At 39.1% G+C, this 15199-nt stretch overlaps 1 protein-coding gene across 1 annotated transcript in view; it reads right to left on the reverse strand.

Moving 5' to 3' along the window:
* The window catches only part of LOC136875889 (thyroid peroxidase), a 257266-nt gene that overhangs the window by 21213 nt on the left and 220854 nt on the right, over positions 1 to 15199 (reverse strand). Inside the window, exons 9-11 of the mRNA XM_068228240.1 lie at positions 12144 to 12326; positions 3505 to 3657; positions 2965 to 3139 (exon numbers count right to left, since the gene is read on the reverse strand). Coding sequence (XP_068084341.1) covers positions 2965 to 3139; positions 3505 to 3657; positions 12144 to 12326 — 511 coding nt within the window. The remainder of the gene's footprint in view (positions 1 to 2964; positions 3140 to 3504; positions 3658 to 12143; positions 12327 to 15199) is intronic.

Here is a 15199-nt window from a genome sequence, read left to right on the forward strand (position 1 = left end):
AATAATTAAAAAAAGACTAGATAAACAATTAATAGGGAATCTTCCACCTGGGTGACAGCCCTAAATGCAGATCAGGGTGGGTGGGTGGGTGGGTGGTCGGTCGGTTGGTCGGTTGGTTTAACCTCATCTGATTAATTCCTTTGGCTCAGGACTGGGTGTTTGTGTTTGTCTCAATATTCATTTGTACAACATGCTACCAGCCACCACAGAGAAAGGTAATGGATTTCCCTCCACATTGAGTTGGCGTCACGAGAGGCATCCATTCGTAAAACTGAGTCTAAACCACACATAGTGCTGACCTCAAATAACTGGGATAAGGCTGGGAATGATGATGCATACATCTACATTATAGATTGTTGTGCCTTTGAGCATTCAGTCAGCAAGCCTCTGAGGATTAACAAAATGCCTCCACAATTTGCTACTTGCTACTAGCCCTGCAGCCTTGTTTAGATCCACATCTCTCATCATTAAATCACTAAAAGCTGAATAATCATCATTGTCTTGGTCTCCCTCTACTTCTCTTACTCTCCATGAATGAGTTCATTATTCTCCAAGGTAACCTATCCTCTATTTGCCTCACAGGACCCCACCACTGAGGCCAGTTTATACATAAAGCTTCATCGATTGAGTTTATTCCTACCTTAGTCTTTATCTCCTCATTTTGAATATCCTCCTGCCATTGTTCCCACTTACACCACTCACACCACTATCCTGCACTACAATAACATGCAGTTTCCCATACATGGCAGATGCCACCCATTTCTGCTGGAGGGTCTGTCTTACAAGGTCTGCACCAGGCTAGCAATGGCCACACGAAATAATAAAAATTGTTCCCAGCTATTTGTACCAGCAATTATTCTCACTGTTTTCACATCTGTTACTTCCAACTTATGAATAAGATATCCCCAGTCCACTCTACTTTCACTGCCGTACATCAAAGTTGGTCTCAAAACAGACCGATGTAAAGATAGTTTCTTCTGAGAACTCACTTCTTTCTTACAGAATACTGTTGATTGCAATTGCAAGCTCACTGCATTAGCCTTGATGCAACATGTAGTATAATAACATCATAGGAGAATACACATTCTAAGTAATTACAAAACTTGTCTGCTGCCTCCTCATCTGCACCCTCACATGGTGAATACACTGAGACAATTCTTATCCTAATTCCTTCCACTGCTAAATATATCCACATCATTCGCTCATTTACATGCCTAACGGAAACTATGTTGAGTGCTGTGGTGTTCTTGATGATCCCCTAACACATCCAGCCTCACCCTCTTTGATGACTCAGCCAGTTCTAATTTCTATATTAATATTAATAGCACCTCATTGAATTCTATTTTGTTTGCCACATTGTTTCCAAGGAGTCCCTGGCCTGTCAAATGGAAGTGAGACTCTGTTACTACCATAGGTCCAAGGCTTACTCAAAATACTCTGAGCTCAGTAATTTCTGTAAAGAAGGATGCTACCCTATTTAGACTTAGTCCTGGTGTAAATCTCTCACAAGTTAGTTGTAACTGCCTGAGCACAACTCAGAATATGTCTGAGAAGCCCACTCCTACTCCATAACCACGGTACCTTGGCTTTCAACACCACTTGATAGGCCACTCAGCCTTCACTTTTAGTTCACAAACTAGGATGTGACTACAGTAACGCACACCATGAAGTACTTAACAACAACAACAACAACAACTTCCATTGATTTTTTTTTTTTTTTTTTTTAGTGTACTCTAGAGATGAACAATGAGTTAGTGCTTGCATTCCAACATCTTTGTCTGGTAGTGAAACCATTAACAAGTAGGCAGACCTGAATTATACTTCTGGACCTTGCATAAAGCCATTCTGACATCATGGACACAAGTCCTGTAGCTGAATAGTGGAATGGTCCATCAATTGGAACATTCCCTTTGTCAGGAAAACTTCCCACTTTCTTTTTGCTAGTGGTTTAACGTTGGACTAACATGTTGAAGGTCTTCGGTGATGCAAGGATGGGAAAGGGAAGGAACCGAACATGGCTTTAATTAAAGTTGCCTGGTGTGAAAATGGAAAACCATCTTCAGGGCTACCGATGGCGGGGTTCCAACCCACAATTTCATGAATGCAAGTTCACAGCTACGTAACCCTAACCACACAGCCAACTCCCTTGGTTTGAAGTTCATACCTTTGCTTTTAGTGAAATAAAATCTAGAAGCAGTTGCAGTCTCCATTTATGCGAGAAAAGGCACTACACTTAAAGAAGCCTCTTTGGAAGAAATCATCCATTTCCTAGGCCTGTGATATGAGGCTCCTCTAATAGGTGCCTCTAGTAATATCCGTAGATTTTTCTGTAATAATAATGTACTCGCATAAGAAGATAATGTCATATCCCTTGTTTCCTGTTAGAAATACTGTTTATTCCTAGACAAAAGAAACACTTGCCCCAAAACCATACTCCATGACCTCACAGTTAAGTTCTCTGCCAGTGGAACTCACTTGTGTCAAGACTGGCAGTACATGCCCACTGTACTCACCAGCTGGACAGGTTGAGTAGAAGCAGAATGTTTTTTCTTGTTCATCTCTATCATCTCTAGTGTCCTCTATATACCAACTGCTTTGTGTTTTTGTTCACATCTTCTGTGTAATCTGTTCTCTATAAAAATATATATTTCTGGCACCGGGCGAGTTGGCCGTGCGCGTAGAGGTGCGCGGCTGTGAGCTTGCATCCGGGAGATAGTAGGTTTGAATCCCACTATCGGCAGCCCTGAAAATGGTTTTCAGTGGTTTCCAATTTTCACACCAGGCAAATGCTGGGGCTGTACCTTAATTAAGGCCACGGCCGCTTCCTTCCAAATCCTAAGCCTTTTCTATCCCATCGTCGCCGTAACACGTATCTGTGTCAGTGCGACGTAAAGCCCCTAGAAAAAAAAAAAGACAGATATTTCTGGATACTATACTTCCTATGAACAAATGAAGACCACCAACCTGTACACTTTTTTCAGTTTGCGTTGAGTCTCTGGAGCCATCACTTTCAAAAGCTGATCCCAGCTGGTGAATGGCTGTAAACCACATGGAGCTCTCCAAGCATTGTAAGGAGGTAAACCATGATCTCGACCTCTCTGGATATTAAGTGCAGCTAAATCCATTCCATACCTGTAACCTATGTTATAAATATATTAGTTTTATAATTCAGTTTCTGAAAAAATCAAATCAAATCAAATTTTTAACTGTCTCAGTGCATATTTGCTGCAAAAGGTATGCGGTAGGTTCCAGTTCCCAATATCTTTACATTATGAGTTACTGAAATTTTGGAAAAATACTGTTGTTTTGAAATCTTTGCAGTGAAGCCAAGTGACTACTGAAGTTGCTGTTGTACAGACCAAGCTAAATAACAGAAATGGCTCACAAAATGTTGCAAAATCTACTGAGTATGTTTTGAGGCTTTTTGTATTAAACAATTTAAAAAATTATTTTGTTATTTGTCCTTAGGGAAATATTTACATTAATAACTATTAAGATACTTACGTGGTGTCTGGAAGAGATGATTGGTTAACTGTTCAGTAATAAACTCATCTCTCTTCTGTGCTGGTTGAACACACATTCCCAAAAGCAGTTTATCCACAGAACCCTCATGATGCAGGTTTGAGGGAATGGTCAGTTCCTCATGTAAGGACATGTCTGTAAGGAGATTAAGTTTCTGAATTTTGGACTGAAAAAGTTTACAATGGCTCTTCAATTTGCATATTTGCCAGAAAGTTAGAGTGACTACTGCTTTTTTAAAGGGTCCAAGGAAAGAAGAGTATCAAGTCACATATTCATAGTTTTATTTTTTTGGAGTTTCAGACTCATGTATTATGAAGTGTTCACACAGGCAATGGTTATTCTTTGTACCATATGTTAATGATTCATTGATTAAGTAAGGGTGAGATATAAGGTACTTTGTCTTGTAGCAGCCCATGATTTTGGAAAACTGTTTTAAATTTACTTAACATCATCTTGCGTAATCAACTGCAACATCCTGAATGGAATGATGAAGACCATGCATGTCAACAATGCAGGAAGAACTGTGATTTTGATGAAATGCTCTGTAAGGCAGCTTTATCAAGAAAAATATATATATAGTATCATAGAAAATAATCTGAGCAATTCACTTACGGGCTCATAACTTGTGAGATCTGTATGGTAATCATCCGACCTAATCTGAATATTGTCTTGCTTTCATTTAATTGCATCATGTGATCTCAGAGGTGCAGTCGGCTAGTATTTGTGCTTCTGTTTCCAAGATAAAGGATCTTATTCTGGCTGAGGTCAGCAGCATTTGAAGATGTTAAATTGTAACAATATATGCCTTCCAGCATCTTAAAAAGAACTCTTATGGGACAAAATTCCTATACAGAAAACTCTTTACTACAAGATCTAAAAGGCAAGACTGAAGTGGTTTGGCCGTATGAAGGATGAGTGCCAGCAGGACTGCAAGAAGGAAATATGAAAGAAAAGTAAAAGGAAAAAGACTAGTGGGCAGACCCAGAGAAAAATGATGTAGTTCATAGACAGACAAAGATGACTTGTATACCACACGTGAGTGACTGGAGTTCATCAGCAATGATTATGACAGTCCCCTTAACACTGAGAGGCAATACAGATATTTTATTTTTGCAAAACCATTCACTATGTTTCATGAATTGAAATAGATACTCAAAGTTGTACTAAATGAATTACCACTGCTTCAAGTTAATCACCCTGCATTAAATTTAGAAGTAGCACTATATATTGACTTTGTAGATCCCCTGTGGGTGGAGATGGTAGAATGCATCCATGGTATTCCCTGCCTCTCATAAGAGGAGACTGAAAGGGGAAGCCCAGGGGCATTCACCTTGGAGAATGTGGGTTGTGACCACAGGGCCCCTAGCTGAACCTGACGTTGCTTCCACTTACTTGTGCCAGGCTCCTAACTTTCCACATTTCCTCTCTGACCTCTCTTTGTCAACTCTTGTCCTCTTCCAACCCTGGTGGTATTAGGTTTGTGAGGTCTAGGTTTTGTTTTTTGTTTCATGCCCTTTTATTGTCCTTCCCTTTCTTTTACTGATACCTTCATTCTTCGAAGGGTTAGATCTCTTCCATTTTCCTTTGTTCAGTGTAAAGACAGGATGGCTGGCCAGTTGTACTTCCTCTTAAAAAAATAATCACCACTAATAACTTCATAGAAATGATATTTAATTCATAAATTTGGATGCTAGAAGAAGATAAATTTCATCCCTTACTTAGTGTCTGAAGAGAACTTTGGCTTAGGTAAGGGTACCAAATTCTTTGGAAGGTTGGGGATTATCCTTAACGTTCATTCCATTGATTAACATCATGAAATTGTCACATCTTTCAATTCCAGCTGACAAGCCCAATGGCATGCTGTGGGCAAAACACTGCACACTAACAAGGCCTAATAACTCAAAAGGTTCTTATTGTTGCAATTTTTTGATCTGCGGCAGGGAAAGCCTTAATTGGTAATATACCTCCATGGGGAGTATAGTTTTTGATAATGGAGAATATTTCTCCTTTAGCAGGTTAGCAATTCTTATTTCCTAATTAGGCAGGACTGTGTAGATGATCCACTGAGCAGAGTGGGCTTCGGCTGAACAGCAGTTAGGTTTTACACACATCACATAGTTATCTGCTAGATAGTGCTATGTGTAGTATGATGGCAAGCAATACGAGAACTACTAGTAAAATGGAAGGCGAACTGCAGTAGCAGAGAACATCTAGTGAACGAGGTACGGCCGTCACGGGATCTACTAGAAAAAGGTATGAAGTATATCCGCCAGAGACTCCAGTAAATACAGTAGATACCAAGACCAGGTTAAATTGTCAAACTAAAGATGCCGCCACGAGCGCCATGGGTCCAGATGGAACCACAATCAAGTACAGCTCAGCTACTTCAGATGTCGCCAAGAGTACTCCCACCAGGACCAAGAAAAAGTACGGCTTAACAACACCAGATGCCGCCAAGTGCACCCGAGCAAGTTTTGTCTCTACGACAAGAGAGCGCTCTCCATCACCTGCCTTGTCTATGGAAGAGGAAACTATTCAACAGCTGAGGAGAAAGATAAACAGGGACTCGCCTAGCCCACAGGGAAGAAAGTGCAGAGCAATAAACCGGGAGACAGGTACATCAACACGAGTACATACACCCCGTTTTCCAGCACAGGACTCCAATCACCTAGTGGCATGTCACCACTCAACATTAACACAGTAGATATTGTGGCTCCATTCCACCTGCCACCTGGATACCACTTGCCAGGCTTTATGCCACTCTCCACTCTGAGCTATTCAGAAGCAGCCCGGAACCCGGCACTACCCAACCAAGTGAAACTTCACAGCGGAACTGCTAGGGTACAGGAGTACCAACATTGTTTTACATTATAAAATTAAGGAACTTGGACCCTGATAAAAATCAGCCAAAGGCCATTCATTCCATCGTCACAAGATTTCTCCCGAATGCACAGAAGGAATACAATTTAGAGATACAAAGAAGTTAGGGTTCCAAGCCTTTTTACTCCGTACTAGTCAACACCATCTGGCTAGCACACTTCGGAAAGCACACCATGGCTCAAAATGTAGTACTACAACCAAGGTGCAACACACCACCTATGCGCCCAGCACCCACATTGTCAGTTGTGGCCTACGGTGTGGATCGTAGCTACACAGAGTACGAGGTTGCAGCCCAACTACAGCAAAAAGGACTGCAAATTTTCAAAACTATCCGCATCAGGAACGACAGAGGACCGGCTTCACTTATACGGATCCTGTCACATGATACCTTTACCCTGGACCAGCTGCTATGAGATGGCACTTTCATCTACGCCAAACGTGACCATGTGGAGCCATCAAGGTCGTCCCTGCCACAACGCAGATGCTGTGAACGCTGCCATGGGTATGACCATCTACCCAACCAGCTGTGTTTCCGAGAACAGGTATGTGCCATCTGCAGTGGTAATAATCCATCAACAACAAACTGCACTAATAAGGCTTCACCGAGAACAGGTATGTGCCATCTGCAGTGATAATAATTCATCAACAAACTGCACTAATAAGGCTTCACCGAAGTGCAGCACTTGTGAGGAAAACCATCCAACTTTTTCAGCTAAATGTAGGTGTAAACATCAACCCATCACAACCCAACCTGAAACCATCCTACCCATCACACCCACTGACCTCCCCATCCCAACCTTTACATCAACTCTCTCTCCCCCCACCATGGAGAACATCCTTAGATTCATTACCCTGGTCCTACAGAATGTACTAACATTCCAACGTTCCCATGTCCTCGATCAAATTTAATTAGCCGCTCGGATGGTATTTCAGACTCACCTGGATGCCATGTATTCAGGGACAAAAATGCTTTGCACATTTTTTCCATTAAATCCATCTTCACTACTTTAAAAAGTGTCCGGCTCCATGGCTAAATGGTTAGCGTGCTGGCCTTTGGTCCAGAGGGTCCCGGATTCTATTCCTGTCCAGGTCAGGGATTTTAACCTTAATTGGTTAATTCCAATTGCTTGGGGGCTGGGTGTGTGTGCTGTCTTCAGCATTAGAATTCATCACAGGTAGGGCCCCATCCTCATAGACGCGCAGGTTGCCTATACGGTGTCAAATTGAAAGACCTGCACCAGGCCTCTCCAAAGGCCACATGCCATTAAATTATTAACTTTAAAAAGTGAAAGTTTACTACAGTAACAAATGCTTGCTAAGGACCAACCGACCACTCATTGAATTACAGATTGAACAACATAACCCTGATGTCATAATTTTTAACAAAACATTTCTAACTAAGAAACAAAAACCTCAAATTAAAATCACACACTCTACTGCTCTGACTGCCCTAACAGTGCCTGTGGAGGGGTAGCAATTAGTGTACATAAATCTATTCCATCAAAAATACATTATCACCAATTACAAGAATATCAAACCAAAAATTTAATAATTGAAATTACTATTGGTAATCTAAACATTGCAAAAGCCCCAATCTACACTCCTCCTGGATCACCCCAACCTAAAGAATTTGTAGAATATATAAATCAAAATTTCTCAACCTATTTAATTATGGCAGATTTCAACATTACATCATATGACAGCGCTCAACAGAGAACATACGAACAACTCTTACATGACATCTGGGGCATGAACATCCCTTTCCCTTCTCCCACTCAACCTATATCTAATAACACCCCTGACATTATCATTCTTTCACCAACATCAACAAATAATAGTGATATACTTATGCTACCATCTATCGGAAGTGACCTTATACCATGTATACTATCCCTACCGAACCTGCGAACTTACCCCTTCCAACGCAACCAATGATCCCCACCATTACGACAATACAATCGCACTGACTGGTCAGCCTACAGACAAACTATCACAGACATGATCCACAACATTACAACTCCGACAAACCAAGAAGAACTACAAAACACAATCAAACAACCTGAAACAGCCTTAACTACCGCAGACCAGTTCCACATACCCCGCCATACCTCACACCCTTCAAAACCACCACTCCCACCTACAGCCCTTTGACTACTACAATACTCACATGACCTGTACAAAGCCTACCTTTGAACACGAGACCCCATCACTCTTCATGAACACAGAACAACTCTCTGACATGCCCGCTCATGTAAAACGAAAAGCCTGGAATAACACTTGCACTGAAGTATCAAACACAAACGATACACGTAAATACTGGACTAAACTAAAACAACTAACACAAACCAAAACCTCATCCCTCACTATCCAATCTAATACACAACAACACTGCACCAAATGATCCAAAAACAAAAGTTGATCTCTTCGCAGATCACTACAGACAAAGTTTTTCACCATGTACAGACCCCAACTTCTACCATCCAGATCATGAAATAATAACCGAATATACACCACTACACACCACTTTCAAACCTCTCCCACCTCTAGAACAACATCCTCTAAACACTCCAGTTACGGTACAAGACATACACAAGTTTTTAAAATACAAGAAGAACACAACTCCTGGCCTAGACCAAATTACATATAGACACATCAGAGAAGTACCACTTCAACTACTAAGCAATATATACAATACTAGCAAGATACCTGTGCTTCGCTATGGTTTTAAAATGAAAGTTATTATTCAAGGTTTTACATTTTGGAGAGTCCACTGTCAGCTGAGCCTGTAAAATACACCCTCAGTTCGTACGTCAACAAACGGTTTTGGGGAAATGATTATTTATTTTCTGATCTAACACTCATTTGAACCCTACACAGAAGAATTTGAATGTTTTAAACCCTATCTTATTTAACATCTAGGATGCAAAAGCGACCAATCCATGAAATTTTGATTTTGTACGTTGAACAGTAATGGAGGAATGAATACTTTTTTAAGGGATGAAAGTTTTGAAATATTTATCTGGGATATAGAAAACCACCCTTCATAAAAAAATGTAAGTTCATGCCCGAAATGGTTTTGGAAGAATGGATATTGTGTTTTTGAGAGTCAGCTACCATCTATACCTCTCAGGGAAGAAATGTTTTGAAGTATACAGTATATTACACCTAGGACATAGAAGAAGACACTTCTCGTAAAATTACAACTTTCTACACCAAACGGTTTTGGAGGGATGAATAATTTATTATATGGAGCTAACCTCATTTGACACTTTAGTGGTTGAACATTTAAAAATATTTCCTATTTCACACATAGGATTAAAAGTATATACCACTATTTGGAATTTTGTCTTCGTACATTAAACCGTTTGGAGGAAGGAATTAATATATTTGCTTTCGGATCTTAACCCCCATTTAACTCTCTGAGGGGTTAAATTTGTTTCAAACCTTCTGTTATTTAACACCTAGGATATCATTTGACATTTTAACTTCGTAATTCAAACAGTTTTATATAAATGTATATTTTTGTCATCATTCTTCATCTCCCAGTCAAAACCTATTAGCAGAGTATAGTTTTAAGTCCACTTCTTATTTGAGTATTCATAAAAAGTAAATCACTTCCTTTTACACACCCTTAAGTTGATTCCCTCCTCCCCCACAACAAAAAATGCATGTTTCTTTAATTTAAAGGAGACTGAAAACCTACAACCTGTTTTCCAGTCATTGACCGGGTCAGGGATGTAATGAATGAAGCAGATACAGGCTGTTAGTACGATGGGGTCACCACTCCCAAAGTGATTTATTAATGAATGATAGATGCTATGAAATGAGAAGGGAGAGTGTTGCTGGAATGAAAGATGACAGAGAAAACCGGAGTACCCGGAGAAAAACCTGTCCCGCCTCTGCTTTGTCCAGCACAAATCTCACATAGTTTGACTGGGATTTGAACCACAGTATCCAGGGGTGAGAGGCCGACGCGCTGCCGTCTGAGCCACGGAGGCTCATTTAAAGAAGATTCCAAATACCAATGTTCACGTCCATAATATCCTTCGCTTTTGTGATATAAGTATCCTCATACAAAGAATTAAACTCATTTTTCAATTCATTTTCCCACCCTTAATTGGATTTCCCCAAAACAAAAGAATACATGTTTCTTAATTTTTTTTAAAAATTCAAATTACAAATTTTCATGTCTAAAATTTTCAGTTTTTGAGATATAAGGATCCTCATAAAAAAAAAATACATGTTTCCTTTAAAAAAAAAAGATTTCAAATACCAATTTTCACGTCTGTAACATCTTCGAGGGGCTGCCTAGCCGAGGCTGTAAAGGCGTGCTCGGTTCGCCCGGAAGGACGTGGGTTCAAATCCCCGTCAGGAAGTCACAGAATTTAAGAAATGAGATTTCCACTTCCGAAGGTGCATATGGCCCTCAGGTTCACTCAGCCTACACCATAAATGAGTAACAGGTTAATTCCTGGGGGCAAAGGCGGCTGGGCGTAGAGCTAACCACTCTACCCCATCATGTGCCGAAGTTACGAATAGTGCCGTCAATAGTTCTTGAGATATAAGTATTCACATAAAAGATATTCAACCCACTTTTCACCTTTTTCACCCCCCTTCACAGGATTTTCCAAAAACAAAGAAGTACTTTTTTCTTTATTTTTACAGTGTTACAGTGAGTGTGGTTATAATATATCTTTTACGCATAAAACAACACAGTACACGCCCATCAAAATGTAACAACTACACAAAATACAAGATTAATAATTGTAAAACAACAACATCAAGAAAACTTAAAATTGAAAAGTGAAGTGGAATTAAATCTTGTGAATATTGTTATATTGAATTATGAAAATTTGAATAACGAGCAAAAACTCTGAAAGAGGAAGAAATGAATATAATATCAAAATGTAAATATTGTAAAAAACACACTCCGGCAACTGGAGTGGGACATTGATGATGATGATAATGAAATATTGTAAAAATTGTGAATTGATAAAAGATTCAATAAACAGGGGACAGCAGGATAAAAGCCAGGTGGGTGCAGGTTGGGACTCACCCTGGGTGACGCCTTCTTGTGACAACCCACACGCCAGAATCAATATCAATAAAAATAAATACGTGTGCCATAGCACACCAACAGATAAATAACTGGGTTAAATTTAAACAAAATCACCAAAATCCACAGCCAAAGAATCCCGTAGTTGGACTGGTGACCTGCTCCCAAACAGGGAGAAGGAAATAACTACAAGCAGCAGCAGTGGTTAGTTTTACTAGCCTTGCCGCTCTGTATTCAGAAGGCAGAGGGGCTGGTCCCCACTGTCAGCTGTCCCGAAATTGTGTTTTCCATGATTTTCCATTCTCCTGCACTAAGGCTAATGCTGGGACAGATCCTTTTCTAGGCCATGACCGCCACCTGCTCACCTTCTCTGCACCTCAAATCATCACTTCAAATCTCCTTGGCCTGAGTGAGGGCGTAGCCCTGTAGAAGGCCTACCATACCCCTTCAGGGTATGGAATGAAAACTATTTTAGTAGTAGTAGTAGTAGTAGTAGTAGTAGGAAATGGTCTGCTACTGCTAAGCAGTTTCTTGGAAAGGCGTGCCAGCATCCAAATGATAAGCCCAACGGCACACAGTGGGTGAAATATTACTGTGATTTTTAAAATCTTTCTTGTTATCCTATAATTATTATCTTTTAATCATGAATCTTTCAGCTATATTGGTTATTGTAAATTTTACTTACTGACTGGAAGCTCATTGTGACTGCGATCACATCTCATGAGATGGTGCTGGACCAGGCTATGGCCAAATCTGAATGCTGCAGTTCCAAATGCATTGGCTGCTGTTGGGTTCACCTTTATGTCATATCCATCATAGTAGCCTCTCTTACTGAGTACCAAGTTGAACAGTTTAACAACATCAGGACCTTAAAAAAATTTTAAAAAATCCCTTAAGTGAAACATGTTTTTTAATAAAATAGTTAAGTAAAACAGTTCTTTAAATTTTATCCCTTTTATAAAATTTTATTCATGAAATGAAATACCAAATCATTTAAGACAGCTTGATATACAGACTATAAAGAGAATGCTTAAGTTTTGTAGGAAATTAGAAGTGTGTACCACAGCCTGTTATCTATTTCATGCTTTTTGAAACTTCTTAATCATCTTAAATTAATGCAGTGATTAAAAGATAAAATTGAAAATTATTTAAACAGATGTTTAATTAAAAGAAAGCAGATTGAAAATAATATTTCAATAGACTAAATTTGAAATTAGAAATATTATTGCCTTAGAAACCAGTTACGAGTCTTAGAGAAGAAGATAGTATTAATTTATTGTTTTAAGACAAGTATAACTTGTTTGTTTAGTCCCCTTCAGTCTGGATTCCTCATTTGTCCAGATCAAGTTTAGCAAAAATGTTAATAAATTTTATTTTATGCACAAATTATTATTCATTCATTATGCAGAAGAAATAATTTAACATAGGTTACAGTACAGTACTGTATTTCCAAAACTTTAATCTAAGAGTAAATAATGTTTTTAAATTTTGCATTTAAGTGATTAAGTGTTTATAAACGATTCAAATAAAGTACTGTGTGCATTATTTTGTTTATTGTATTATCTGTTTATGAAATGAAATGGCGTATGGCTTTTAGTGCCGGGAGTGTCCGAGGACATGTTCGGCTCGCCAGGTGCAGGTCTTTTGATTTGACACCCGTAGGTGACCTGCGTGTCGTGATGAGGATGAAATGATGATGAACACGACACATACACCCAGCCCCCGTGCCAGCGAAATTAACCAATTAAGGTTAAAATTCCCGACCCTGCCGGGAATCGAACCCGGGACCCCTGTGACCAAAGGCCAGCACCCTAACCATTTAGCCATGGAGCCGGACTATCTGTTTATTAATTATGTGTAGTACTGTAACCGTAAACAGTTTGAAGAGGCTCAGCTATTATTCCTGAAAAGTAATATATATTGTATAATAATAGCATTTTTTTTCATTATCTTTCTATAATTCAGATTTTTATTAGTCCACATCACCTTCGGTCCTGTTTAGTCTGGAGAATTGAGGTTCTACTGTATATGGATTGTAAACTTACAACTGAACAACATGAGTTTTAATTTCAGAAATAATGGTATTATCTATGTATTTTAAAACATTTCTTGCTTGTAGTATAAGTGTTTCCTAAATCCAACTTAAGTTTGAATCAACATTTGTGGATATTTCTCCATATTACTGCCCTAAATGTGTTAGAATGGAAGAAGATAAATTAAAAGGTTGGCATTAACAGAAAACTGTAGGCCCTCAAAAATCATCTAGAAGAGTGGTTACATTTCATAAACAAGTTGTAGACACAAGTTAAAAGATATAAACTTCAGCATGCTTTTCATGAAGATGACTAAGTGACAGAATCTTATGTGCAACTCTGACTTCCTATTTGAAACTTGTTGGTGTGTCATGAAGTTTTATGTATTATCAGGGCTGCTTTTTGTATCAAAGGCTGGATAAAGCAGGCTTTTGAAAAGTGAACATATTGCAGAATGTTATCAATCCCATGGGTAGACTGCATCACCAACTAGGAACTACTCCATTGTGCCAGGAAATCGGGTTAAGTCTTGACCCATGCAAAATGCAAGAAAGCAACCTTTTTTGGTCACTTCTACCAAGATAACAAATGCAGCCTGATGCAACTAATCAGAAAAGCAAGGAAAAAAGGGGAAAATCGACAAGGGTGGAAAACATTACCGGTACTCTTGATGTGAACCTTTGCAACTGGTTCAACATTCACAATAAACCATTCAGTAAACGCAAAATAGGAATTACAGTAGAGTCTCATTAATCCGAACTAATTGGGACCAGAGTCTGTTCGGATTACAAAATTTTTGGATTAAAACGAAAATATTTTCTGATAATAATGTTACTATTTTTACATCCCGCTAACTACTTTTACGGTTTCCGGAGATGCCTAGGTGCTGGGATTTCCTCCTGCATGAGTTCTTTTATGTGCCAGTAAGTCACTTACATGAGGATGACATATTTGAGCACCTTCAAATACCACCGGACTGAGCCAGGATCGAACCTGCCAAGTTGGGGTCAGAAGGCAAGCACCTCAACCGTCTGAGGAAAATAGTTTCTACAATACAGTATCTACTGTAATTTGAAATGTCCATTCTTTAGCAGTTACATTAATAAAATACTGTATAAAATTACAGTAGGGTAGTTAAGAACCCGTAGAGGAGAAAACGACAATGAAAATGACATTAGCGAGTGGATGGAAGCCGACTGTCATCAATTAGAAACAGACCAAGAAATTGTAGCTATGGTGGAGAAAGAATATGGAGTTGATGGGGAACAGAGTTACGATGAAGAAGATCAGATGCCACGGCTGCCTTAGAACTTGCTGTACGCTACATCAAGCAACACTCCACTGCTACGCACACTGATGTGCTGTTTATGAGACGCTGGTATTAATACTGCATCTTTGAGTAGGTTCCAGTCACTACGGCAAAAGAAACTAACAGACTCTGTAAAGATAAACGACCGGTGATTGATAATTTGTGATGTGTAATTATGTTTACATTAAGTTATTCTAGTAAAATATGACTAATAAAATGCAAGTACTTCTTCATTCTATAATATGTTCTTTTATTTCAATAAGGATAATTTTTTTGAAATTGAATATTTCAGTTCGGTTTAACGGGACTCTAGTGTATTATTTAATGATGGTTGCCAGTATTCTCTGAGAAGGCACTAGAAGAAGAACTACCAGTAACTCATAATGAATTAGATTCTGT

This window comes from Anabrus simplex, chromosome 6, assembly GCF_040414725.1.
Source record: "Anabrus simplex isolate iqAnaSimp1 chromosome 6, ASM4041472v1, whole genome shotgun sequence".
Lineage (NCBI taxonomy): Eukaryota > Metazoa > Arthropoda > Insecta > Orthoptera > Tettigoniidae > Anabrus > Anabrus simplex.